Source organism: Cololabis saira, chromosome 22 (assembly GCF_033807715.1).
Source record: "Cololabis saira isolate AMF1-May2022 chromosome 22, fColSai1.1, whole genome shotgun sequence".
Lineage (NCBI taxonomy): Eukaryota > Metazoa > Chordata > Actinopteri > Beloniformes > Belonidae > Cololabis > Cololabis saira.
In genome coordinates this window covers 10313062-10339014 of record NC_084608.1, presented here as the reverse complement: position 1 = coordinate 10339014, position 25953 = coordinate 10313062, and the positions used below count along the sequence as shown (strand labels likewise).

Here is a 25953-nt window from a genome sequence, read left to right as displayed (position 1 = left end):
CTGAACAGCCGATCATACATTAACCCACTTCTACTGTGCACATCTGTCAAGTAATCTACCATGTTGAATATACATCAGAAGACACTATTAAAGGTATTATCCATGATTTTGGAGAGCTAGCAAGATTTGAAAGTGGCACCTCCTCTAAGCCCCGCCCCCTCCTCCCTGTCCCAGCTTAAATCATGTAAAAACTCTAACCAATCCGTTTCATTCGGTCCGAATGAAACGGATTGGTCCAGGACCAGAGGCTTGGAAGGGCGGGAAAGAACCAATCAGATGCCTTTGGACGGAGCGCTGACGGGAGGGGGAGGAGGGGGCGGGGCTTAGAGGAGGTGCCACTTTCAAATCTTGCTAGCTCTCTAAAATCATGGATAATACCTTTAAGGGTTGCTAAAGTGATAAAACTGCTTGAAGTAAAACTCAACTTGAGACAAAAGCAAAGGAGAGAAGATACGTCTTCGATGATGATTTAAAAAGTCCTGAAGAGGGAAGGTTGAACCACGAAACTCCAACCACCACGAGTGCCGGGTCTCGTTTTGAGCACCTCTACGCAGTGGTCACTGCTCCCAAATCCTACACAAACTCCGTCACCAGCTGGTTGCAGCTGTGAGAGCTTTCCAAACTTTTAAAGGCCAGTCTGAGTCTAACTGGAGGAGACAGTGAAATCTCATATGAAGGCAGATTCATGTGCCAGAGTTCAGAGAATGCCAGCTTATTGCTATTGAAAAGGTCACCGGGCTAGAAGGAGAATAAAAAGTCTTTACTGGGGAGAGTTGTGTGTGTCTGTCTGTGTGAGTGTGTGTGTGATGCTGTCTTCCTTTATATGTGACCCTGGGATGAAGGCCGCAACCCGAGAAATCCATGCTCATATAAGCGCCACACCCTGGAGCCGCTGCACTCCACTCTGCCCCCCCCCCCTCGCCTCAGGCGACGGTGTCCCTTACCTCCAGCTCTCTGGGAAGCAGACACCCCCCTCTAAAACACCACCGTCTCTGTGAGCTGGAAATCAATTACCAGAAAGATGAATTTCTCTGATATTGTGAGCTAATGATAATTGCCCCAAATGTGCACTGATCTGACTTATGACAGAAACAACTATTGGCAGTGCAGCAGAGTATTGGCAGGCGCAGCAGCTGAAATATCAATGATAATTGTTTCAATGTTTATTTGAAGCGACACCGCTGCCTGAGGTGAATATAAACCAATTCCAAAGGATCCGACTATGGTTATGTGGTACCAGTCTGGTCACAAACCCCCCAGAGTGGGGAGGCGGTTACGCGGGAACTAACCTCACTGAGGTTTAATTGAGGCTCTCCCACCACGGTGACATGAGGGTAGCGGCGCTAATTCAATAAGTGATCATCGGCCTGTTGAAAGGCTGGCCACGATAATTATAACTCGGCTTCAGCTGATTCTTCCACTGAGCAGTCGGATGGTTCATCCACAGGTTGGACAATATGACCAGAGCAGAGCTGCTAAAAAGCACATGTGACACATTTCGGCTTCAAATGTCCGTCCATCACTTGTTAGAGAGCTGTAACTGAGGGAAAAGGAAAGCCATCTTGACAATCCCGCTAGCCCCCACTAGGGATGGGCGGTATGGACTAAAAGATTTATCACGATCATTTCTGGCATTTATCCCCATAACGATAAAAGAAATACCAATACAAAAAGGGGAATCTTTCTTTCTTTCTTTCTTTCTTTCTTTCTTTCTTTCTTTCTTTCTTTCTTTCTTTCTTTCTTTCTTTCTTTCTTTCTTTCTTTCTTTCTTTCTTTCTTTCTTTCTTGCTTTCTTTCTCGCTTTCTTTCTTTCTTTCTTTCCTGCTTTCTTTCTTTCTTGCTTTCTTTCTTTCTTTCTTTCTTTCTTGCTTTCTTTCTTGCTTTCTTTCTTTCTTGCTTTCTTTCTTTCTTTCTTTCTTGCTTTCTCGCTTTCTTTCTTGCTTTCTTTCTTGCTTTCTTTCTTGCTTTCTTTCTTGCTTTCTTTCTTTCTTGCTTTCTTTCTTTCTTGCTTTCTTTCTTTCTTTCTTTCTTGCTTTCTTTCTTGCTTTCTTTCTTTCTTGCTTTCTTTCTTGCTTTCTTTCTTGCTTTCTTTCTTGCTTTCTTTCTTGCTTTCTTTCTTGCTTTCTTTCTTGCTTTCTTTCTTTCTTGCTTTCTTTCTTTCTTGCTTTCTTTCTTTCTTTCTTTCTTGCTTTCTTTCTTGCTTTCTTTCTTTCTTGCTTTCTTTCTTGCTTTCTTTCTTGCTTTCTTTCTTTCTTGCTTTCTTTCTTTCTTGCTTTCTTTCTTTCTTTCTTTCTTGCTTTCTCGCTTTCTTTCTTGCTTTCTTTCTTGCTTTCTTTCTTGCTTTCTTTCTTGCTTTCTTTCTTGCTTTCTTTCTTTCTTGCTTTCTTGCTTTCTCGCTTTCTTTCTTGCTTTCTTTCTTGCTTTCTTTCTTGCTTTCTTTCTTTCTTGCTTTCTTTCTTTCTTGCTTTCTTTCTTTCTTTCTTTCTTTCTTGCTTTCTCGCTTTCTTTCTTGCTTTCTTTCTTGCTTTCTTTCTTTCTTGCTTTCTTGCTTTCTTTCTTGCTTTCTTTCTTTCTTTCTTTCTTGCTTTCTCGCTTTCTTTCTTGCTTTCTTTCTTGCTTTCTTGCTTTCTTGCTTTCTTTCTTTCTTTCTTTCTTTCTCATATCCTCAATTTATCGTTTTTACCGCGAGATTACAAATTCTTACCGTTCTTTATCGTGAACGGTAAAATATCGCCCATCCCTAGCCCCCACCCATGCACAGCACCCTTACGCTCACTTTGCCTTCAACCAACCTTGGAGTTAACCGATTGTGGGAGTCAGCGTTTTTTCAGAAGTGCCTGAGAGATGCCGTGCTGAATAATGTGTCCTATGAATAAAACACATTAGCTACAAAACATGTTGAATTATTCACATTTCAGAGCCTCCTTCCCTCCCTACAGTGGAGGTATTAGTTCTTCAGTCATCACTTGCTTTGCTCAGGTCCTCAGAGTCTCTGTCTCCCTCCTGTGCGTTCCTTCTCGCTTCTCTGATCATTCGCTCGCAGTTTTTTGTCATCTGTGTTTTGTTAATCCCTCTCTGTTTGGATGTCTCTCCTCTCAGCTGACTTTCTGCTGATGGCAACTGTCTATTTATATTCCTCAAGTTACTACTTTCCCCAGAAACATCTTGCTATTTATCTAAAGAGCTCTTGAAGTTGTGGAGAAGTGCATTTTTTTTTTCTGAGAGAATCTTTGATGACTTGGAAACACACAGGAGCCTAAAACGGATTCATCATTTAGTATTAATCTGAGGCGACCAACTGTGATTTTCATGGAGTAAAAGGCCCAAAATAAAGAGGAGGGTGATTTTCTAATTAAATACTTGACCTAATATAAATCTTCTGCTCATTTTATTATCAGCTCTAGGAATTTGTGAGTTATGTGATTAAATATAATTAGCAGACGGCGTCACATAAACTCAGTCAAATCAACTGATTGCCACTTTTAGAGGTATTTGAGGAGAAAACATTCTTTCTCATTACACAATATATCATATTATCACAATACAAAGCAGCAATCTTGGGAAAAAAAGCTGTCACTAATTGCCCCAGATAAAATCATACTCAGTATCAAGGACTTCAGTGTGTCAAATGTTAAATACCTCCCACCTAGCCCCCCAAAAACCATGAAAAAGATTCAAAGGATGATAGAGCCAGTGTTTGTTTTGTCCCTCGAGCTGAAGAGACGTGGAAGATAGTGCGCCTGTGTAGCCACCTCTCTTTAGATGTTTTTAAAGCGGTGTCACTCTAAAATACGTTACAGCATCATCGGTCCACAACACAAAACTTGAAGGTTCAAATACACAAAACTAATGTCTGCCACATTAAACAGCTGCAAAAAACAAGTTGTAAAGGGGGATGAAAGCAGGTGATTAGTGTTTTTACAGGTTTCAAGTTTTTACTGTCTTTTACAAATGGTTAGGTTTAGGTTGGAAAAATTCATAGTGCAGGCTTGCAAGAGCAATACGTCAACGCCGCCATCATCTCGTCGTTTCTGAGCTTTTGCAGTGACACTGCTCTTTTTAGAAGTGGACAAGCATAAATATTGTATGTTCTGGAGGGAGACTGGACAGAGATTGTTTCGCATCACATCTTCACACATCCTGCAGCATTTCTTCCATGAGATCACCTTGAATGTACAACATCGGGAGCGTAATGAAAAGCCCTGTGCTGTGAGTCAAAAGACCATTTTTACAGTTTACAGTAAATCTGACAATCTTACCCTAAACATAGCTAAGTAGTTCCTAAACCTGTCAGTACATCGGTTTAAACCACATAGTCATATAGTGTAATGTGAATCATTTAGTTCTATTTCCAAAACATAGGAGTAGAATATGTGGACAAAACCTACCTAAATATGTTAAATTCCTAAACTTTAACTTAACTTTACCTAATAACACATTTTTAATTCTTAAGCCCCTAAGTAATTGCTGCCACTTAAACTTAATCATGAAGTTTTAGTTCCTAAATATCCCGGTGAGTTGTGTTTCCTCAATCTAACCAGGTAGTTTAAAGGTATTGTGACATGAAAAACACATTTTTCTTGATTTTTTGTGTTTTGTTGGGTGTCTTGACATCAATTACACCCAAAAAACAACGAACTTTTAACATTCAGTGTATTGTGTGCTTTCTGGGATTTTCCGCATAACTATGCAAAAACGGCGCATGTGGTTTGGTGGCGGGTCGTTACGTAACGGCCCGCTAAATCACCGCCCCCTCCACCCAGCTCCCTGCCTCCTCTCCTCTCCAGCGCACCATAAAGGCTGATTTATGGTTCCGCGTTACACCGACGCAGAGCCTACGGCGTAGGGTTACGCGGCGACGCGCACCGTACGCTGAACCCTACGGCGTAGGTTCTGCGTCGATTTAACGCGGAACCATAAATGAGGCTTAACACGGAGCTGTTTAGAGCCTCTTTTGTTCTAATCACCGGAGGAAAACTGCTAAAAAGACCCGCGGCCACTGACTGGACTTAAGATAAGGGGGCACTGCTGCTTGCATGCCTTTATTTTTATGATTGTTTGCGGTGGACTACTTTGCCGTGCTGCTTTTCCGTGCATGCTTCGCCTGTCGCTCCCGGCTTAACTCTCCGACGTCGCTGTTAGAAGTCCGTGACCAGAGGACTCGACTTCCAGTCGAGTCCTCTGGTCACGGACTTCATCCCCGGGCTGTAGTCGCCCTGTCTGGGCTGTGTGTGTGGGTGTTTGTGGTTCGGTGTGCGCGCGTGTGTGTGGAGATGGCAGAAGTGTGTAGCAGTTGGGTTGGAGGAGGTTGGAAGGAGGAGCGGAGCAATGATTGACAGGAAAGGGGGAAAAGGACGCGTTTTTCACTGCGCAAAAAACACCGTCATGAAAAGCCAGGAATGGAGTACTGGAGTGAAGTTTTTCTTGTTACACCCTTTTAGACACATATGAGGGATGTTGGCCAAGACTTTTAACAGTGTTAAAAGCATGTTAAAAATGATGTCACAATACCTTTAAGTTCCTAACCCCCGAGCACATGGTGTCACGTAACCCTAACCAAGTATATTTAAATCCCAAACACAGAAGCTGCTCGTGTCTCCTAAACTTGATGAAGTAGTTTTCATTTTTCAACCAAATTCTTTTACTTAAATCCAACCAAGTAGTTTAAGTTCCCAAAATTCCCAGTTATTTACGTCACCTAAACTTAACCTAAAGTAGTTTCAAAGTCTCACAATAAACCATCAGCGAGCGAAACTGCAACTTCAGAAATAGCACGCAGGAACTGCTGCTTATGTACAGCGGAGCGGGGACGATTGCTGTAATCTTCTTCACCGCATGAATATGTATAAAAAGACATTGAAAGTCTGGCCAATAATATGATAAAGCTGGATAGCTAAACTGATGAGACCAGAGAGCAGACACGCCGGTTGAAGACAAAAGTTATTCTAGTTTAGCTTAAAATTAATCATCAGGAAAGTAAAACTTACTCTTTGACAAGTAAAACTTGTTTCACTTCAAGTTATTTCATGTAAAGGTCTAAATTCAACATAGTTGTGTACAAAGAGTCACCTCATTGGTAGAAGCTGCTGATCATTGTAATATAAACTGAAATAAATTGGTCTTAAAATAATGCTCTACTTATTCTCATGCAGACTTGTATTTTTAGGCCACCTTTGTATTATTTCACCTATTTTTAGACCGCTTGTCCATGCAAGGCTGCTGAATCACAAACGTTGCTTCAACGGAGAAACGGTGCCGGGACTCTTTTTTCTTCCAATAACAATGACTGAGGGAATTGAGGTGTGATATTTCTTTGATGCGTCTACAATATGTGCGTCTTTGCTGATAAAGTCTCATTATTCAGTGTTTTCTTCAGCATCAACAGCACATCACACGACAGTATGTTTGCAGTGCACACGCAGATGCAGCTCTCTAAACATGACGTCAACGGTCACAGACCTCCATTTTTTTATTTTTTTTTCAGCCAGAGCCTCATATCTGAGTCACACAAGCTTTCTCGTGTCTGTGGGGTCAGAGCCAGCCAAGTAGATACACAGAGCTCAAGAATAGATAAGAATGCTGCTTTCTCTTTTTCTTTGATTCTCTCATTCCTGACTATGCACTAGGAATGGGTGATATTTTACCGTTCACGATATACCGTCAAAAAAATTCCTCACGATAAGAATTTGTCATCTCACGGTAAAAACGATAAATTCCCGTTGATGATGTTTTTGTGTAAAGCCTGATTTATGGTTCTGTGTTAAATCCACGCACAACGTATGTGAAGGAAGGAAGGAAGGAAGGAAGGAAGGAAGGAAGGAAGGAAGGAAGGAAGGAAGGAAGGAAGGAAGGAAGGAAGGAAGGAAGGAAGGAAGGAAGGAAGGGGGGAAGGAAGGAAGGAAGGAAGGAAGGGAGGAAGGGAGGGAGGGAGGGAGGGAGGAAGGAAGGAAGGAAGGAAGGAAGGAAGGAAGGAAGGAAGGAAGGAAGGAAGGAAGGAAGGAAGGGAGGGAGGGAGGGAGGGAGGGAGGGAGGGAGGGAGGGAGGGAGGAAGGAAGGAAGGAAGGAAGGAAGGAAGGAAGGAAGGAAGGAAGGAAGGAAGGAAGGAAGGAAGGAAGGAAGGAAGGAAGGAAGGAAGGAAGGAAGGAAGGGGGGAAGGAAGGAAGGAAGGAAGGAAGGGAGGAAGGGAGGGAGGGAGGGAGGGAGGAAGGAAGGAAGGAAGGAAGGAAGGAAGGAAGGAAGGAAGGAAGGAAGGAAGGAAGGAAGGAAGGAAGGAAGGGAAGAAGGAAGGAGAGAGCAGGAGGAATGAAGGAAGAAAGGAAAGGGAGAAGGAAGGGAGAAAAAAAGGAAAGGAGGAAGGAAGGGAGAAAAGAGGAAGGGAAGAAGGAAGGAGAGAGCAGGAGGAAAGAAGGAAGGAAGGAAATGAGCCTGAAAGAAAGAAAGAAAGAAAGAAAGAAAGAAAGAAAGAAAGAAAGAAAGAAAGAAAGAAAGAAAGAAAGAAAGAAAGAAAGAAAGAAAGAAAGAAAGAAAGAAAGAAAGAAAGAAAGAAAGAAATATAAATTCCCGTTGATGATGTTTTTGTGTAACAAACATGGCAGATCTGAGAGCGAGATAGATTTATAGTTAAAAATATGGAGTTGAATTGGTATTTTTTTTATCGTCATTTTTATCGTTATCGGGATAAATGCCAGAAATTATCGTGATACATTTTTTAGTCCATACCGCCCAACCCTACCGTGCACGTGTTTCTACTCACCAGGGCACAGTACGTCTCGGGAGGGTCTCCACAGGTGATGTCAGGGGGGTCCAGGCTGACCTTCAGGTACTGGGTCATGTCCGCCGCCTCGGGTTGGCACGCCATGTAGTCCCAGGTTAAACCTTCGTCCGAGTAAACCTGGGACTTGCACACGTCGTAGTGGCCCCAGGCCGCAGGGTAGTGCTGGATGGCCGCCTGGCAAACGCCAGTCCATATCGCCTGCAGCACCAGTGCAAAATAGAAATGCATGACTGGTCCTCCTTGCTCAGCTCCTTTTAAGGGAGCCGTGTCTCCTTCTGCGGGCCTACAAACGAGGGGTTCACTCTTCTTCTTCTTCTTCCAGGGACGTCCACTCACTCAAACGGAGTGAGGAGGCATGTCAAGCTCCCTTCAAGTGGAGCCGGGGTTGGTTTAGAAGTGTCTTGATGTTGTTGCTTTTCTTTTCTTGTCTCTTTCAAGTTTGTGGAGCCGGTGGATGGCTTGGAGGGACGATGCGGTTACTGGTCCATTGAAAAGATAAGAGGAGAGGACTGAGGGAGGGAGGTGGATAATGGAGGCGTAGGTGAAGGAAGAGGGGGGGAGGCCAAAAGTAGATAGCCGTCTGACACGCTGATAGGGAGATGAGTGGCAGGTCTCCTCAGCTCGCCTGGCTGTCAATCATGGTCCTGGTCCTGCTGGATGATCTGGCGCTGCAGAGAAACAGAAGAAGAGAGAGGGGGGTGAGTGAATCTTCCTTATGGGAATACAACTCGACACCAAGACAACATTAGCTGGGGCCACAGAAGATAGAAAAAAAAGCGTGTGAAGAGAAAGCGGGATGGGTGTGAGAAGAAAAAGGTGCCGTGTTGGTGTTTGCTTTCCATCAAAACACAGAAAATCAGTAAGTGAAGCCATCAGGGTAAACTGGATCCCGCTGGTTTCACAGCAAACCTTCATCACACTCGGCGCTAGCAAGCCTGCAATGTTCCAGCTTCCTCTGCCGCCCCACAAGCTCCCAGCGTTCTCACTCCACACTAGGAAGGACTTTGTTTTCATGCAATTTTGGAAGTCTCTACCATTCTTTATGGAAGTCTATACCCTCTTTATGGAACAGCCTGCCAGAGAACCTCAGGGCCGCAGAGAATGTTGATATTTTTAAAAGGAGGCTCAAGACACACCTTTTTAGTTTGGCTTTTATCTGATCTCATTTACCTAGTGTTTTTAGCTATGTATTGTGTGTATTCCTTTAGCTCTTTTATTATCTCTAAAACTTTAATCCATTTTAGTGACTTTTTACTTTATGTTATTTATTATTCATCTTAAGTTTTATATATATTTCTCTAAAATTTTACACTTTTAGGCATTTCTTACTTTCTTTTAATCTTTTAGTTTTTAGCTCCAGTGTTTCCTCAGGGGGGTCGTTCACACTGGGAGGTGTGCCTGCTCCGCCCATGGGGGTGTCGTCATGGGGATCCCTCAGGCCTGGGTAGCTGGGGGGGGGCTCCACCTTCTGTGTGGGGTCTGCCCCGGTCTGTCCGGGTTGGGGGGGTCTCTGTGGGGATGCTTCTGGTGGTCGTGGTCGGTGATGCCTCTCGGTGTGGACGGCCACCCATAGGTAGTGTTTTCCTCACCTGGATCGTTAGTGCTAAGCCATGTCACCAGTCCACTTATTGTGTGTGTGTGTGTGTGTGTGGGTGTGGGCGTGTGAGTGTGTGCACATGTATATGAGTGTGAGTGAGTGTGTGTGTACGCGTGGGGGGTGGGGTCGTATGGAATGTTTTAAATTGTGTTTTTTATTGTTATTTTATTCTGCATGTAAAGCACCATGTGTTGCATTTTATATTGTATGATTTGGCGCTATACAAAATAAAATAAAATAAAATAAATGCATGTTTTATAACGAGTTAAACATGCGTAGAAGACTAAGATAATGTCATTAAAACTGAATGCAAGTTCCCATCTCAACATTCCAGAATAAGAAAGTTGACGTGGCATAGATCAAAGCTATCATAAATGATAAAAATAAAATAAAAATAATACTTGATGCTTGATATAGCAGCATTAAATTCTTTAAGATAAAATATGCACATGCACGTCAATGGATATAAAGTGTTGACCAAACGTTTCAGACCGTTTAAGGTTTCCCATATTCTTTTCCCACAGCTTCATATTTCATATCATTAATTCAATGCATTTTAAATCCGTCTACCCACAATTCTCTTTAATGAAAGAGCCTGTTTTATTCCGTTTGAAACAAAGGACTGACACTTCCTGTTTACTGAAGTATTAAGATGGTTTGAAACATTCACACCTGAGCTCCTTCTGCAACCTGACAAGAATCTGCCAGTGCATAATTACGAAAACATCAAGATAGAGGGAAAGAAAGATGGAGAACGGTATTGAACAGTCCCGTCTGAAAACCAGAAAACGCAGGATCTGAAGATGCAGCTGTTAAAATTCTTGCAGTGAAAGATGAGCCCTTTGGGACGAAATGAGTATCACTAATCCTGTCGCACGTCTTGTTGTCCTAAATTCATTAATTTGGTCAGCATGATGCCTGGATACCATTTTATTAAACTAATGTGGCAAACAATCCTCTGTAGGGGTGAACGATTTATTCTGGATGAACCTGATGTGAAAAATCCAGTAAAGAAAAAGCATTTTACACAGTTTGGAGGATGTGGCGAATATAGACGTTTGCTTGTTTAGTTTTTGTTTGTGAACTGCTGAGTTCATTTGATCCTGAAAGACAGCGACACTTAAAGATACTGTAGTTCATCCTTCATCACTGAAACGCTCACATTTTACATAAAGCGGTAATCTAATCCAAAAAATCTCATGCAACTACTATGCAACTAGATATAACTTTGGACCCAAGCATGAGAGTTTCGACTCAATGAGGTGGTCATTCTAATGTGCATTTTGCTGGAAACTGTCTTATATAACCTGACTGGCTTGTGAGTGTATTCAGCTTGGAGAGCAGTCTCTGAAGTGGGGGATCTGCACAAAGCAGGAGCCACAGCAGTGTGTCATACGTGCTGATTTATTTCATGTGGCACATTGCATCCATTCACAACTGCCAACCATTGTAAAGCACAGTCCTGCTTTTTTTCCTCGCCAGACAGTTTTGTTTTGAAATGTCAGCTTAAACATGCCACTTTGCATTCCCTAGATCTTTTCTTTCTTCCATTTAACTACTTAGTCCCTTGACCTTCATGAATGTATTTTGGTAATCGTCATTTTTAAACGAGAAGAACGTCGAGCGTCGTGCACCTCGATACGTCTGCGGCGAGCTGCAGTGACTCAGACAGCCAAGGCTGTAGTTCTGCAGGAAGGCTTCCTGCCGTCAGACACTAACCTGACAGGGAGAGAATGATGGAGACCAGAGCTGCAGACGGACGAGCCAGATCGGAAATGTTCAGACGGATTAATCAGTCTGACCGAAACCAACCCTCAAGACATCAGTGATCAAATACACCTGAAGATGTGAATAATATAAATAAGGCTTTCATTGTTCAAAAATACTAGCATTTCGACAAATTTCGATTGGATTAGATTAATTAGACTGCAACCGAAAAGCATTAGTATAGATGACATCGGATTGCATTGACAAACCATTTTTGTTTTTTTTTTGTTTCTTTTTAATATAAAGAGGGATAAAAATAACAGGATGTGTGCAAAAGCAGCTGAGCACAGCTGTGAGGTGTCACACATGCAACATGAGCGTGAGAAACACGATGAGTGTCTACGTGAGGTTTAATGAAGGCTTAAACACGACCAATTCCACATGATGTTCTTCATGAAAGACAATAAAATGAGCCGATGAGGAGCCGTGACGCACCACAGGAGGGGTCTCACTCAAAATGGACTTTTGTTTGCCTCTCAAAATGTAGATTGCATGTATTGTAGCAAAAACAATAATGCGGTTTATGTGTTTCATGCTGTGCCATTCAGAGTCATTTCAACCTGGTTGAATGTAAATCATCATCTTTAGGAAAAGCCAAGGTCAGCGCCAGCGTCTCAAAGGTTTAGCAAAACCCTGACACACAGTGGGGAGGCATTTAGTCATGTCGCCAGAAAAAAGCTTTGTTTTGTTTTGTTTTTTTAATATTGTCAAATTGCCCTTTTATTGCAAAGGTCCTGCTTGGATGAAATGCAAAAGAAAAGTCTAGCAGATAGATAAAAAATAGTGCTATTCTCACTTTTCAATTAGGCCTGTGTTGAAAAAAATCGATTTCCCAATTCTAAATCGATTCTCATATTAATTCCTAAAAATCGATTCATATGTCTAAAGATCGATTTTTTTTATTTTTTTTGGGGTGAGGGGTTTCTTTTTTTTTTTCTTTTTTTTCATCATTACATTACAACTTTTGGTTATTTTTTTGTTATCCCCAAAAAAGGAATGTTTTGTTGGACACGAGAATAACTGGTGCCATGTTTTTGCCTTTAAATATGTTTATAGGTATGAAAACATTAAAGTGTTAGGTTATAATTGCATAAATTGTCTATATTTCATTACTTTATATACTGTCTTGGGGTTACATTTGCAAAAAATGCTAAAAACCAAATGCTCAAAAATTCAAAACCAAAATGGACCGAAAATGGAACAAATAAAAACGGAATGTGGGAAAAAATAAAAACGATTTCATCCGTCTCTGTTTCCTCCCTGGATCTGTTTGGTAATTCAGACCCACACGATGTTTCTGAAAGCAGTTCTATCAGCATTCTGGGAGCTGATTGGTCCTTACAGCATCATTAGCTGCCAATACTTGCTGTTTAATCTCAATATAATACTAATAGTAATATTTTGCATAACTACAGTCAAATAATTCATGCAACAGCTCAAAAAACATCGAATCGATTCTTAACATTTGAATCGATCCCCAGCCCTATTTTCAATCAAAGTTGGGATTACATTTTGCAAAAGATGACGATGTAGGATCCGTACAAAAAAGAACAGAAAAAAAACCACCAGTGCAAGCATTACAAGCCAGATGTCAGGGGAAGGAAGAACAGGTTAAGGTGGCAGGAAGAAAGGAAGCACCTTAAATGTGAAACGTAAGAATGTCAATGGAGGAGAAGTCCGCAGGTGAGGAAGAAGCCAATTATCCAGAGGAACTCGTGGCACACGGCTCCCTGTTCCCATTAAGAGACATAATATCGCTGTGTTAAGAAGGAGACTAAAGAGATGGCCGCAATGTGTGTGTGTGTATGTGTGTGTATGCATTTATCACATGCAGCCTCTGGATAAAGAGCCGTTCAGGTCGCTGGTAATGAGACAACAAGCACCGACGAAAGCTTCAATAACAATCACAGAAGCAGGGTCGTCTCTTCTCCAGCGGGCCGGACACGGCAGCCCCAGCCTCTCATTACTCCCTGCTCATAACCCTCCGTCGCCCAGAGGAGACGGGGTGAGGGGGAGAAAAGGAGAGCAGATGGATGGATGAAGTGTGGAGGTGCATTTTAAGTGAGAAAAGGGTTTATTTTCGGGCAGGGCGCTTCCTCCGAGCATCGATCAAGGTCTGAGGACATGAGAGGAGGCATGCTCGCAGGAAGTCTGAAATTCTTCCATGCACAGGAATATATATTGCTTCGCAGGCACCGAGCAATAAATACTCTCAGTAGCAGCAGGAGGTTGCTGGGGATGAGGGAGCGTGACTCTCAGAAACATGCATTATTTAAAAAAAAATGAGAAAGAAAAATATTCTTTTCAATTATTGTGAATAAAAATGGCTGTGAGGTTCGTGAACGTTCCCAGTAACGCACACAGTTTCACAAATTCCTCTAAAGTGCACCCTAGAAAAACATTACGAATATTTAGCAAGGAGACACCCATGGCTTCAATTATCTTAACTTGTCATTTACCTCTGTATGAGAGTAAAAACCCATTAAAATAACAATGAACATATAAAAGCTTCAATTATGGACATGAGTAAAAACAGCCATCAAACACTTGACATAATGAAGGTCTTTGAAAAGATGATGAACAAAGATAAAATCCAAGAAAGAAATTGTTCAGATGGTTTGACATTTCTAGTCTTCATCAGTCCATTCAATGAAAGCAGCTGAAATGAAATACTAATTTAAAAAAAAAAAGAAAAAAAAAGATAAGAACTGTGAGTGAGGCGGCCAACCAAGAGAGCAACACGGCTCAAAGAGCCATCAGAGATCAATAAATAAAAAACAGATGGCTTGTCAGAATCGACAGGTGGGCTCATTTGATGGGAACGAAAACATCATCACTGAGAAGAAGGAGAAAAAAAAATCCATCACACAGTGAAGAAAGAGGTCTTTCTAACTGCACATCAAGTCACGAGACTCCAGGATGCATCTTCTTGTTAAAGATTCGGGGAGAGGAGCCACGGAGGATTTGCCACCAAACCCCTGGCAAGCCCGGGAACAGGGAGGCCACCTGCAGCGCGCAGAGACACCCGAGACGGAGCCGCTGGAGCAAACTTCCACGGATGTGTGGAAACGGAAAAACATCCTTCATCAAAATGATGGGAAAGGGAACCTGAAGCTCCGTGTCATCTCCTGCATGTGATGTGGCCTGTAAGGCTGCCAAACCCAGGCGCGTGTGATGGTTGCTCTGCGCACGCAGGCGTCGGGGTGACTGCAGAGGTGGCTGCTTCAGATACGTGCCTTCAAATCTGTTGGATTACACTTCAAAGACCCAAAACATATAGCCGAGCCAAGCAAAGAGCTGTTGGGGCTCAGGGTGCCGAATATCTTTGAGGGGAGACTGGAAGCAGAGAGGTAACTGAGAGGTTGCACTGAAGATCTGAAAACCACGCCACCAAGAAAGATTTAAAAATGTATAAATACTGACTACCGTATTTTCTGGACTATAAGCTGCACCTGTATATAAGCCGCACCCGCTCTATTTTAAAAAAAAGATATGCAAGCCGCAAATATTTATGTTGTTAGATTAGATATTTACTACATGTACAGAACCATTTTGAACTGTAAATGATGTACATGTTTGTACCTAAATAGATCCTTTCCTAACAGTGTCTTTTAACACGGCAGCAACTTTGCTGATTAAAACTGGACAGAACCAAGAGAAAATAACTGGTATTTATTTATCTATTTGAAATCTGCTTCTACTTACTTCTATCTGCTAAAGAAGAAGTAGCGTATTCTTCTTTGCATTTATTTTGTCTTAGTTTTTATTCTAATTCCGGTTAGAGCGCCCCGAGCGGTGGAAGAAAAATCCACAGAATAGCCGCACCTTTGTATAAGCCGCATGGTTCAAAACCTATGAAAAAAGTAGCGGCTTATAGTCCAGAAAATACGGTATATGCATGATATTTTACATGATTTTGACAATATTATGAGCTCATTTGCAGCTTGGGGGTCACATCTTTGGTGATGAGGAAACCACGTAGAGCAGTTTCTGAGGGGGGCACTCACACCCCTGAGGGGGGCCGACCTGCAGCGCTGCAGCCTGCAAGCTTTTAGGTTTCAGCGCATGAATCTTTCACGGGGGCCGCGTGGAGCGGGGATGGGCCGGTGGATTGTGAGGTCACCCCTCACCTACGCAGCCAGACTCTGCACCAGACCGCTGGAGAAACCCCCCTCGCTGTCTGCTTCTATCTCATCCCCAAGGCCACTGGAGCACGAGCTCTAAATCAGGGGGAGGAGCACACTTTTTACATTCTTGTAAATCACGTAATTAAAGAAACTTATCAGGGAGCACATCCTTCATTTCCTGCATGGCACTTTCTACCTGCCCTGCTCCTTTTTCTTTGCCTTCACACATTAAATGTGTTTCTTTCTGTGCAGTTGCTCCTTCCACTTCTGAACCAACGCTGATTGCTTTATTTTCTTCTTGACCACTTATTTGTGTGGGCTCAGCAACTTTCTCCTGCTGCTGGCTGTGTGGCGCCAACTGCTCCAGACTGCATTTTTACTTTTCCCGTGAACAAAAGCCTCAGCTTTTTCCTCTCACGGACGTAAAAATCTGTCACATCCTAATCTCACTCAAATCTTTTTTTCTTTTTTTTTTATTGGTGGCCCAGAGGGGGGAAAAGCTTCAAAGTTCAAAAATCCACCCACTCCTACTTTAAATGATGTGTTTAGGACAGAGTAAAGCGGAATAATTACAAGGTCACCGCTCTTATCTGGACCATTTTCTCGCCTTTCATTTTAATTTCACACATTTTATGCACTTTCAAGGGCAATATCTGAACCTGCTTCCGTCCTGTCTCTTCCTACTTTCATCTTTTCTGACTACCTGCTTCATATTCCCCACCAGTGCCTCACCAAAGGAGAAACAAGAGCACAGGAGAGGGAAGGGGAGCAAGACAGGAGGGCAGACAGTCAGAAACACATGAAAGATAGATAAAGATAGAATCTGGCCTGGCTTGGGGGGGCTGCTTTTTTGATGCCTCTCTGTGCTGCACTAACCACATCTCTCTTCCTGCCTTTCTCAGAATCCCCTAATCTCTCCTGTTAACAATCTGCCAATAGGGCGTCATGAATAAGCATACAGAGAGTGGAGCACGCCCCACAAAGATGACAGCCAGCGTCGCCGTGGAACACCAAACACGCCGTATAATGCATCTCCGGGGCTTGCCTCCGACTCAGTCCATCACTTAGCTCCTCTTTTCCCCCCCTCCACCTCTGGAAATGATGCCACCTTCAGTCGGCAGGCTCGAGATGTTTTAATAATGATGACAGGTAGCAAATGAGAATGCCCGTTAAGTGACTGCGCGTCGCTGAGGGTTGGGCCGATTCAGAGGAGCTCAGAGTCAAAGTGCTGCTGGAGGGTTAGCCGACAATTTAACTAAAACCAGCCTCGCACTGAGCAGCATTCCTTTCTCTAGAGCTGAAAATATGAGCATCAACAAGTTTCTCAGCCCTAATTTGATCAGTTTAGAGTTTAAATTGCTCTCTTTAACATAAATATCTGTATTCTGATGGGTTTGGAGGGTTCGGATGTATATTACTGTAACTACTTAAGTTTACACACCACGTCTATTCAACACACTGTAATTGGACAAAATGTCCATTTCATGGATTATTTTTTGTTTCCGGCAGTTTAAATGTTTAAATCCACGATGAACAAGCGCAATTAAAAGATAAATGGAGAGAAATTGGAGTTTTATCTACATGATGTTGACGAGGCCTGTGTCTTACGGCTCTGCTTTGATCCGTGTTGTAGGTGCTGGTCATAACGAGTCACGTGCAGTAGAAAATGAAGAAAGGAGCAAGTTGGAAAGAAGTCGCCTAATGGATTTTCACTTGATTTTGTCTTTTAAAAAATATTTTTTTTAATCATTTTAAAAATATTTGGTCGAATGTAAACACGGTGAGAACATTAGACAAATTCTATATAATCATGATCAGATGTAGTTGAGCTGACACTGAAATATCTTGACCAGTGGTTCAGGCTGGTTTATGGTTGGTTTACTTTGATAATAGGCCTGTGTTGAAAAAATCGATTTCCCAATTGTAAATCGATTCTCATATTAATTCCTAAAAATCGATTCATATGTCTAAAGATCGATTTTATTTATTTATTTTTTGTTGGGAGGGGGGGGTTCTTTTATTTATTTATGTTTTTTTTTTCATCATTACATTACAACTTTTGGTTACTTTTTTGTTTATCCCCAAAAAAGGAATGTTTTGTTGGACACGAGAATAACTGGTGCCATGTTTTTGCCTTTAAATATGTTTAAAGGTATGAAAACATTAAAGTGTTAGGTTATAATTGCATAAATTGTCTATATTTCATTACTTTATATACTGTTTTGGGGTTACATTTGCAAAAAATGCTGAAAACCAAATTCTCAAAAAATTAAAAAGCAAAATAGACCGAAAATGGAACAAGAAAAACAGAATGTGGCAAAAAAATAAAACCGATTTCATGCGTCTCTGTTTCCTCTCTGGATCTGTTTGGTAATTCTGACCCACATGATGTTTCATAAAGCAGTTCTATCAGCATTCTGGGAGGTGGTTGGTCCTTACAGCATCATTAGCTGCCAATACTTGCTGTTTAATCTCAATATAATACTAGTAGTAATATTTTGCATAACTACAGTCATATAATTGCAACAGCTCAAACAGTTTTAATAACACTAACCCAAATCAATATCGGAATCGAATCGAATCGGATCGAATCAAATCTTGATAATCGATTCTGAATCTTAAGAATAGGAATCGAATCGATTCTTGACATTTGAATCAATCCCCAGCCCTATTTGAGAACCACTCATCTTGGCCATTAACTGTATAAAACAGTGGACGAAGCATTCGGTCACCTCATCCCCCTTGGCTTTTGAAGCCGGTTTTGAAGCCCATTATTCTCGGCGCAGCCATATTGCTTCAGGAGTCAGCTGAAACACGCCCACCACATGTCAATCAAAGTTAGCTTTGCTCCCAGCTCCTTCAGTCAAACCCTGCTTAAGTATCTGCAGATCTGCCGTCAGACGCTTACAGCAGGATGCACCGTTTAACGTGCTGACTCGATGGGGGAATCCAAAGTGACCGTCACGTTTAGCTGACACTGGTTTCGTACAAACAGGTGGTTGCTTTGCTAAGGGCGGTAGCATGACGATGATGGATGAGGAAGTGATAACAGCTGGCTGAGCCGACTGTCAACCAATCACATTAGAAATGAATGTATCGCTTGATATAAACTCGCCTGGCGCGTTGAAAAAAATTCACCCCTGTCAGAGTTGTCATGGGTGTAAAATCAAATAATTGACACCAAATTGACTTTTTTGAACCACACTGTAAATGTGTTTATTTCGGCTCTAAAGTTGGACATTGGTCTTGACTTATTAAAGCAAAGGAACTTTTGCAATCTTTAGCTCAGAAGCTCCCCCTACTGGTGTGGAGGTTGAGCTTTTATGACACCATCCAGGGTCTATTGTCCAGTCTGCTTTCCTTTGCCGTCATTACTCCCCTGAGTGTTGCAGTAGCCTCTGCTGTGATGTCAACTGTAGCTCTGTGAGCTGGTTTCATCATTGCTGATATCTGACATAGTGACTGGGAAGCAAGAAACGAGCAGAACGGCAGTCCAACGTTGGGTCAGGAGACAGCAAGAACAAGACAATAAAGTAGTCAAACATTCCTCTAAATCAAAAGTAAACTAATATTTCAATATGAAAAAGTCAAATCCGTGGTGCTTTAAGAAAGTAACCTTTTAGTGAACACGTAACTACAAATAATACTGTATGACCCTTGTGATCTATTTTATTCCGAAAAGAGCCAGTAAAAAAAAGTTAAAATAAGCCTTATTGAACATGTTGAATAATTGTAAGATTTTTTTTTTCAATTTGATTATATCCAGAAAACAAATAAATACACTCAATGGGAAAAACACAGTTTGAGCTTTTAATTATTAATTTGTGAAAAGATTTTGTGATGCCCAAAGGAATGGGCACATCACTTACTTACTCAAAAGATATAATAATGAAGAAAATTAAAAATGAACATCAATTTGCATGCCCTTAGGAGTAGCCATTTTTTTAAATAATTCATGCACGAAAGGATTAAAAACACAAAGTCTAGTGGGAACTTGCAGGACTCTCTGCCTCAACCCACCCGAGACACGTCGGGACTCGTTGCTTGACTGCTGAGGCCGCGCTTCACACGCCTCCACCAGCAGCATCCGCCCCTGCCCTCCGTCAACCCCCCACCCTGCCCTCCGTCACCCCCCACCCTGCCCTCCGTCACCCCCCACCCCCACGGAGGCTGCAAGGGCATCTCTTCTGACAGGGTGACGGCGCTGCCCCGAGTGGAGCCCTCGGGCGTCAGTTCCTGCAGCGAGCAGTGGACCCCGCGAGACCCTGTGGGAAGAGTGGGCCTCCCCGTCTCCATCCTTCCCGCCTTTCCTCCCCTCCTTCCTTCCCTTACTCTGCTCACCACCAAGCTTGCTTCTCTCTGCGACACAGCAACACCTTATGCATTATTAAAGACACTTTTCCTAAAAGGCTGCTAGCACATTATCCTGCAACCACAGTGACATGTCTGGCTGCTCAAAATGTCCACAGCAGTCACAAAGGATGCACTCGCCCAGGTGGATCTGCCGATATTGGGGAAAAAAGGCAATAATTGATGTAATTATTGCTTTTTAATTCACAGCTTGAGTGATGGAATTAAAGCATTCATTTAAAAGAAACAACGCGTTTTCCACTGTGCTCAGACTGCGAAGTCCCTTGCAATGTCAAGTTTCATGAATGCTTGGGGGACGCAAAAGAACAAGGTTGTTTATATAAAATTGTTCTCAAAAAGCTTTTAACACAATTATCAATCAATCAGATGATCCCAGATTGCAACAATGAGTTAATTGTATCAATTACTTATCTATTTCAACTGTAATTGCAGACCCTACTGTGAACAGCGAGCTGAAATCTGGTTTTCAAAATGCTTAACTTCACTTAAACACTTAGATCCTCCAATTTGGGTAATGCCTGAGCCCAGGAGCAAGCATGTTTCACAGTAGCAGAGGCGTGCCCTCACAAATATCTGCCAGGTTTCACTGGATTCAAGGCCAAGGATCACCCATGCAAATGTGGGAGGATGCCTCAGGTCTAATTCGTTGGATGTTAGAGCTCATAGCAGCACTTTGGCATAAAGTAAAATCCACAGTATGAATAGAAGCTGATCAATGAACAAGTCATACCAAAACAGAATAAATTGTATCTGGCCGCTCGTTTAATAACGCATGAGAGGCAAAACAAGACGCAACTTCAAATGTGCATTATTGATAAGGTCTTCTGGGTAACGATTCGGTCACTGCTTCCACAAGGGGGCGCCCATTAAAACAGCCTTGCACTTAAATGTTAGCTAATAATTATGTCATAGTGATCCACAAAGCTGCGAGATATTTAGTCACAATGCATGGAAAACCATGCAGAACCCGCACCCATTCCTCCCCTTCTGAACTTCTCTCTGCAGGGGAGGAAAACAGCCAAGCCGGGAGATGGCAAACTCCAGCCCAAACTTCACAAACAAACAGGAAACTTACATGTCTGAGACCCCCTGTCCTCCCCGGGAATAATCCCTGCTCCTGGAGCTGCTCAACAAGTTCAGCAGAATGAAGGCGAGCAGCGCCGCAGCTCTTTAAGACGCGCTCCTCGCCGGGAATGTGATGAGTGCGCACGCCAGTCTCTGAGGAATCGCTGCGCGCACCATCCTCTCACTCTTGTCTCAATCAAGAGCGGGATTTTTCCTGCCACTTCAAAAACAAATGACTGAGCGCCGTCCCGAGGGCTCGGTCAGCAGCGCGCCTGCTGGAAACCCAGGGCTTTCTGGACAAGAGCCGCGGTGATGCCAAAGTGTCCATCATCCTCTCTCCTCCCTGAATGGCATCCCATCACGGAGTCGATCTGAGCCTCAGTGGAATAGAAATATAGACGAGAGAGGGAAAACTCTGCTGCTGCTGAGGAAACTTTGGCCTGCGGTCCTCCTCTTTCGTCCTGCTTATAAGACCTTAATTTCCAAAAGGCTCCATGCGTGCGGATCTGTTCTCCTGCTCCTCTCTTTCTTTCTCTCCTTCTCCCTGGCTATGAATAGGTTTCAGACACTCAACAGGGACATGAATCACAGCAATTAGTGTAGCGAGGATATCCGCTCGCATCAGCGCATCCTCTCCTGCAGTCTCTGGCACGGCGCAGCACCGAGACCCAGACGGAGATGACAGGGAGGATAATGCGCTCCGAGGCTCGATTAGATGAGACGCACACTCAGCTAAACACCCCCTCCACCCTCACCCACCCACCTATGCTCCCTCTCTCTGTCTCCCTCTCTCTCTGTCTCTCTCCCTCTCTCCCCATCTCTCTCCTCCAGCTCGCCTCCATCCCTCCCCGCCGCGCACACGCACCGTGCGCCATCCTCTGTCGGGACCCGCCGGGGAAAACTCTGAAGGGAAGAGTTGCCCCCTCTTTCAGCGGAGTTCAGGGATTATTCCAAACAAAGGCGCAAAATTCCAAACAAAAACAGTCAGACCCGAGATGATGGCTCGTTATTTGCAGGACATCCAGCCGAAAAGGGATGAAAAATACAAGAAATGTGAGGGGAAATTAGTTTACAATGCCATGTAATTTCGGGTATTTGTAACCTTGTTTAAGGGAAAGCACCTGCAGTGTATGAGGGGTGTTTGATTGCTCAGTGTTTTCTATCATGCAACAATATGGGTTGTTTAACCTCCTCTGGTGGGATCAAACTTGTAAAAAGTAAACGGAAGCGAGATGAGCACATTTCAGGGAAAAGGCGCGAAGGCGTCAGGGAAGGTGTCATCCTGCAGTTCAAAAGTTCATTTGGTAGATTATAATCAGGAGTGGGGAGGGGGTTACAAATGTGCAATAAAGGACGGGATCGCAGATTTATCATATAGAATAAAATAACAACCTTCATATATTTAAACGTGGCGTTTTATTGAACGACGTCCTTTCATTTCATTTCCATGACAGAGTTCACCCCCACTCCCTCAGTTAAACGAGCTTTTACGAAGCCTCTTGTAGTCACACCTTAACTGATTATCGGGAAGAGTGAGATGGAGAGAGAGGGAAGTGTTGCGTGCAGTCAGGTCATGACACTCGGTGCGCACGGACGCGGTGCAGCAGCTCAATAATCCCTGTCTCATGTCTGTACTCAGGCCCTAAACTCTGGATTCCAGTGCGCCGAGGGGTCACTATTACATTATTTAAGAAAGACCAAATGGAAGGAAGGAAAAAAAGAGAAAACACGAGCCAAAGATTTTTATCATTGTAAGATTATCTCTGCGCGTAATTGTGGATGCAGAGAAATGTGCTTGGACTTGGATGTAGAAATCGGGCGTGTAAATCCACAGCGCAACACAGGTGAATTATGCATTAGAATAAAAGCAGTTTAATTCAAGAACGGGTCTGCTTCTGATTTCTGCCTCCTTCAAGCACCAAATGTGACGCCAGTGTGCCTTAGTCTGTCTCACACACGGAAGAGAAACAGTGCGCTGCACTGTGAAAGCACAGTTTAATTAGGGGGGAAATATATATATAAATTGTTCTTGAAATTGTCGTTTTACCGTCATTAATCCCGATGCGCGCTTTGGCCAAAAATCGACGTGCGTCGCAGCGAAGCTTCAAAAGTTTACGCGCCGCGCCCTCCAGTTGGAGATGAATGAAATCAAAGAAAAAAAATCATCTGTTCCAGCTCTCACCTTGTGGGGGGGTTTGCATTTCACGCCTCCGGGAAGAGCCCGTCTTGCAAGCTTCTGCAGCTCCATAAATCCGCTTTGAAACGGGGCATGGTACTGTAGCGCGGCGCGTAAAGGCGACCGCCTCTCTGCGTCTCTCCCGGAGAATGGAGGAGTTCTCGGTGCCGGAGCAGGAAAAACCTCCACCGGGACGCACAGGTGCAGATCACGGGCTGGGGGGCGTCCAATGTGTCCGTATTTAAAAAGTTGTTGAAAGGGAAGGATACGAGTCCGAGCGGCTCCTGCAGAGAGCCTCGGAGGCGGCGGTGACCAGACTGGCTGCTCTCACACGCACTGAGGCGGAGACGCTTCCACACTCCACTTTCACCTGAAGTTTCATTCTTCGCTGAAGCCCGCGCATAGCAGCTCAACGCAGCCATGGAGCCGTGCACGCAAACAAGGCTTGGAAATAAATAAATAAATTAAAAATAAATAAAAAAAATAACGGTTTCCCCATGCAGGCATGACCAAATACACCCATATGATCACATTAAAACCACTGTTGTGGTTTGCAAACCCCGATGGATGAGTTTGTAGCGCATGACCTGCAGAAAATGTAGCTTTTTTCATTTAATTTCCCTTTAAATAAATGAAATCTCCCACAGATTTTGTTCTTTATTCCTTTATTGTTCAACAATACACATTATAAATGTCCAAAGGTGCTGCCACTAGTTGATTATTCTTTTGTTATCTCCTTGTGTAACTGTAACTGCAACAGCTGAACAAGACAGATTTCTGGTAAAGCCAAAATGTAGTCAGAGTTGGACACTTTTTTTGTATTTTCGAGGGTTTAATGAGGTAAATCACTGGAAAGTCAAATGAAAGATCAGGAAAGCTCTTGCAAAAGTTACAATATTGTACCACCTGCTCTTTTGTTGCCATGTTTTCGCCAGTTACAGTAGATGAGGACTTCCAAAGCTGCACCGAAGCCCAAGGAGTTAGGAATCTCATCAAGGGGCCTAGTTGAGAGATTGGAAACGATCAATAAGACCCCATCAAGCCCAGCACGCCCAAACGTGTCTAACAAGCCACCTTGTTTTATAGAAGAGCTCCCATCTCCTCTGTAACTTTACCTGTGAGGTGGCAGGCAGTTTAACAGGGTTCAGAGAACCCCTGGTTCTCTCTTGTTCCCTCTCCTCTGTGAGCCCAAGGGCAACTTTCCTGACATGGACTTCTTTTTTTTTTCAAATTCATTCAGTGACAAGAAAGAGGAGAGCACAGTGGAACACTACCAAAGAGCACATTTAATTCCCCTCTATTGTCTCGACACAAAGACACAGGGTAACATGCTCACTCAGAATACATTTCTGAAGCTCTTCTGGAGCCTGTTAAAGCTCTTTTCTGTCTTTCATTCAAGGCCCAAAAACACTGACAGCGCTCACACAGAGCTCGTGGAAATGAAGCAAGGCGCCAAAAAGGGCTGCGGTACTTGAACGGCAGTAGATAAACTGTGTATGTTAATGTGTCCAGCCAGGGCTGCGTTCAAAGGGACGAGCCAGAGGTCAGCAGCAGGGATAAGAGGCGGAGATGTCTGAATGTCAGGTGGACTTTTATTCACAGCATGGACATCTATCAGTGGTTTCAGACAGCTTTCAGCTTGAGAGACCCATGCCCATGTGACCCCCCATCCTCCATTACCTCGGCTCCACTCGTCCGCGTTGTTAGCCCCCTCCCCTTCTTGTCATGGCTGATGGTTATTAGAGAATTGAAGGGTAAATCTGTTTTTCCACGTCCCCTGTCTGGCGGCAAAGTATTGAATTTTTGCGCCTGGTCAATGGAGGCTAATGCCGCCTCAATCTGGAGGAATGTGTTTATCGGTGGGGAAGTGGGGGTGGGTTGCTGTGCAAAGGTGTCAGTCTTTGGGGCAGGAAGATGAATATTATTATTATATTACCGGTATATATCTATATCTCTCTATCTCTCTCTCTCTCTCTATATATATATATATATATATATATATATATATATATATATATATATATATATATGTTAATAAATACATCGCATGGATGCAGCTGGGACGTATCCTCAGTGATGTATCCTGAGGTCACCGGGGTTTCGGGCCTTCCGACATCATACTCCTCACTCAGGCGGCCCAGCCAGGGTTGATCAAGTCCCGACTTACGTCCCAGTAGCTACCCTCAATCAGTCCCATTAGGGAAAGACCCAAGGCCACACAATCCATCGCTCCAGAACTACTCTGCTGGCACTGGGAGGTGGTGACTGGCGCATGGAAGGACTAGGCTCTGTGGTTTGACTCCTGACCGGACCCCTCCTACGTCTCACCAGGTCCACTCCTGCTCTCACCAGGTGGGCCATGGGACCTGTGCGTTGCGCCAGTGTCCCAGCACCAGGCATTGCATTCAGAAGCGGTGGACTATAATGGCCCTCCTAAAGGCCTCATAAAGGGTTTGTGGGCTTCCTCCTCACGGAGGACACAGGCTGGGGCGCTAACCCATACTGCTCACCCGGGGTGCCGTCTACATTCCGGCTGTCACCCGTCTCTCCGGTGGTCACCAATCTATACCTGGTTGTCACGTAGTCTATTCCTATTAGTCACTATAAATAGAAAATAATAAGTTAATAAATACATCGCATGGATGCAGCTGGGACGTATCCTCAGTGATGTATCCTGAGGTCACCGGGGTTTCGGGCCTTCCGACATCATACTCCTCACTCAGGCGGCCCAGCCAGGGTTGATCAAGTCCCGACTTACGTCCCAGTAGCTACCCTCAATCAGTCCCATTAGGGAAAGACCCAAGGCCACACAATCCATCGCTCCAGAACTACTCTGCTGGCACTGGGAGGTGGTGACTGGCGCATGGAAGGACTAGGCTCTGTGGTTTGACTCCTGACCGGACCCCTCCTACGTCTCACCAGGTCCACTCCTGCTCTCACCAGGTGGGCCATGGGACCTGTGCGTTGCGCCAGTGTCCCAGCACCAGGCATTGCATTCAGAAGCGGTGGACTATAATGGCCCTCCTAAAGGCCTCATAAAGGGTTTGTGGGCTTCCTCCTCACGGAGGACACAGGC

The 25953-nt window shown here is 43.7% G+C and overlaps 1 protein-coding gene across 6 annotated transcripts in view; it reads right to left on the bottom strand.

The window, feature by feature from the left end:
- The window catches only part of ntng1a (netrin g1a), a 165036-nt gene extending 141804 nt beyond the window's left edge, over positions 1 to 23232 (bottom strand). For 5 of the 6 annotated variants that reach the window (XM_061713659.1, XM_061713656.1, XM_061713658.1 and 2 more), the window contains exons 1-2: positions 22884 to 23232; positions 7754 to 8442 (exon numbers count right to left, since the gene is read on the bottom strand). In XM_061713659.1, the coding sequence (XP_061569643.1) occupies positions 7754 to 8002 (249 nt within the window). In that variant the 5' untranslated portion in view covers positions 8003 to 8442; positions 22884 to 23232. Of the gene's footprint in view, positions 1 to 7753; positions 8443 to 20711; positions 21365 to 22883 lie in introns of those variants that run through there. The other variant, XM_061713657.1, reaches the window with a different exon arrangement.
- Positions 23233 to 25953: the final 2721 nt, after the last annotated feature.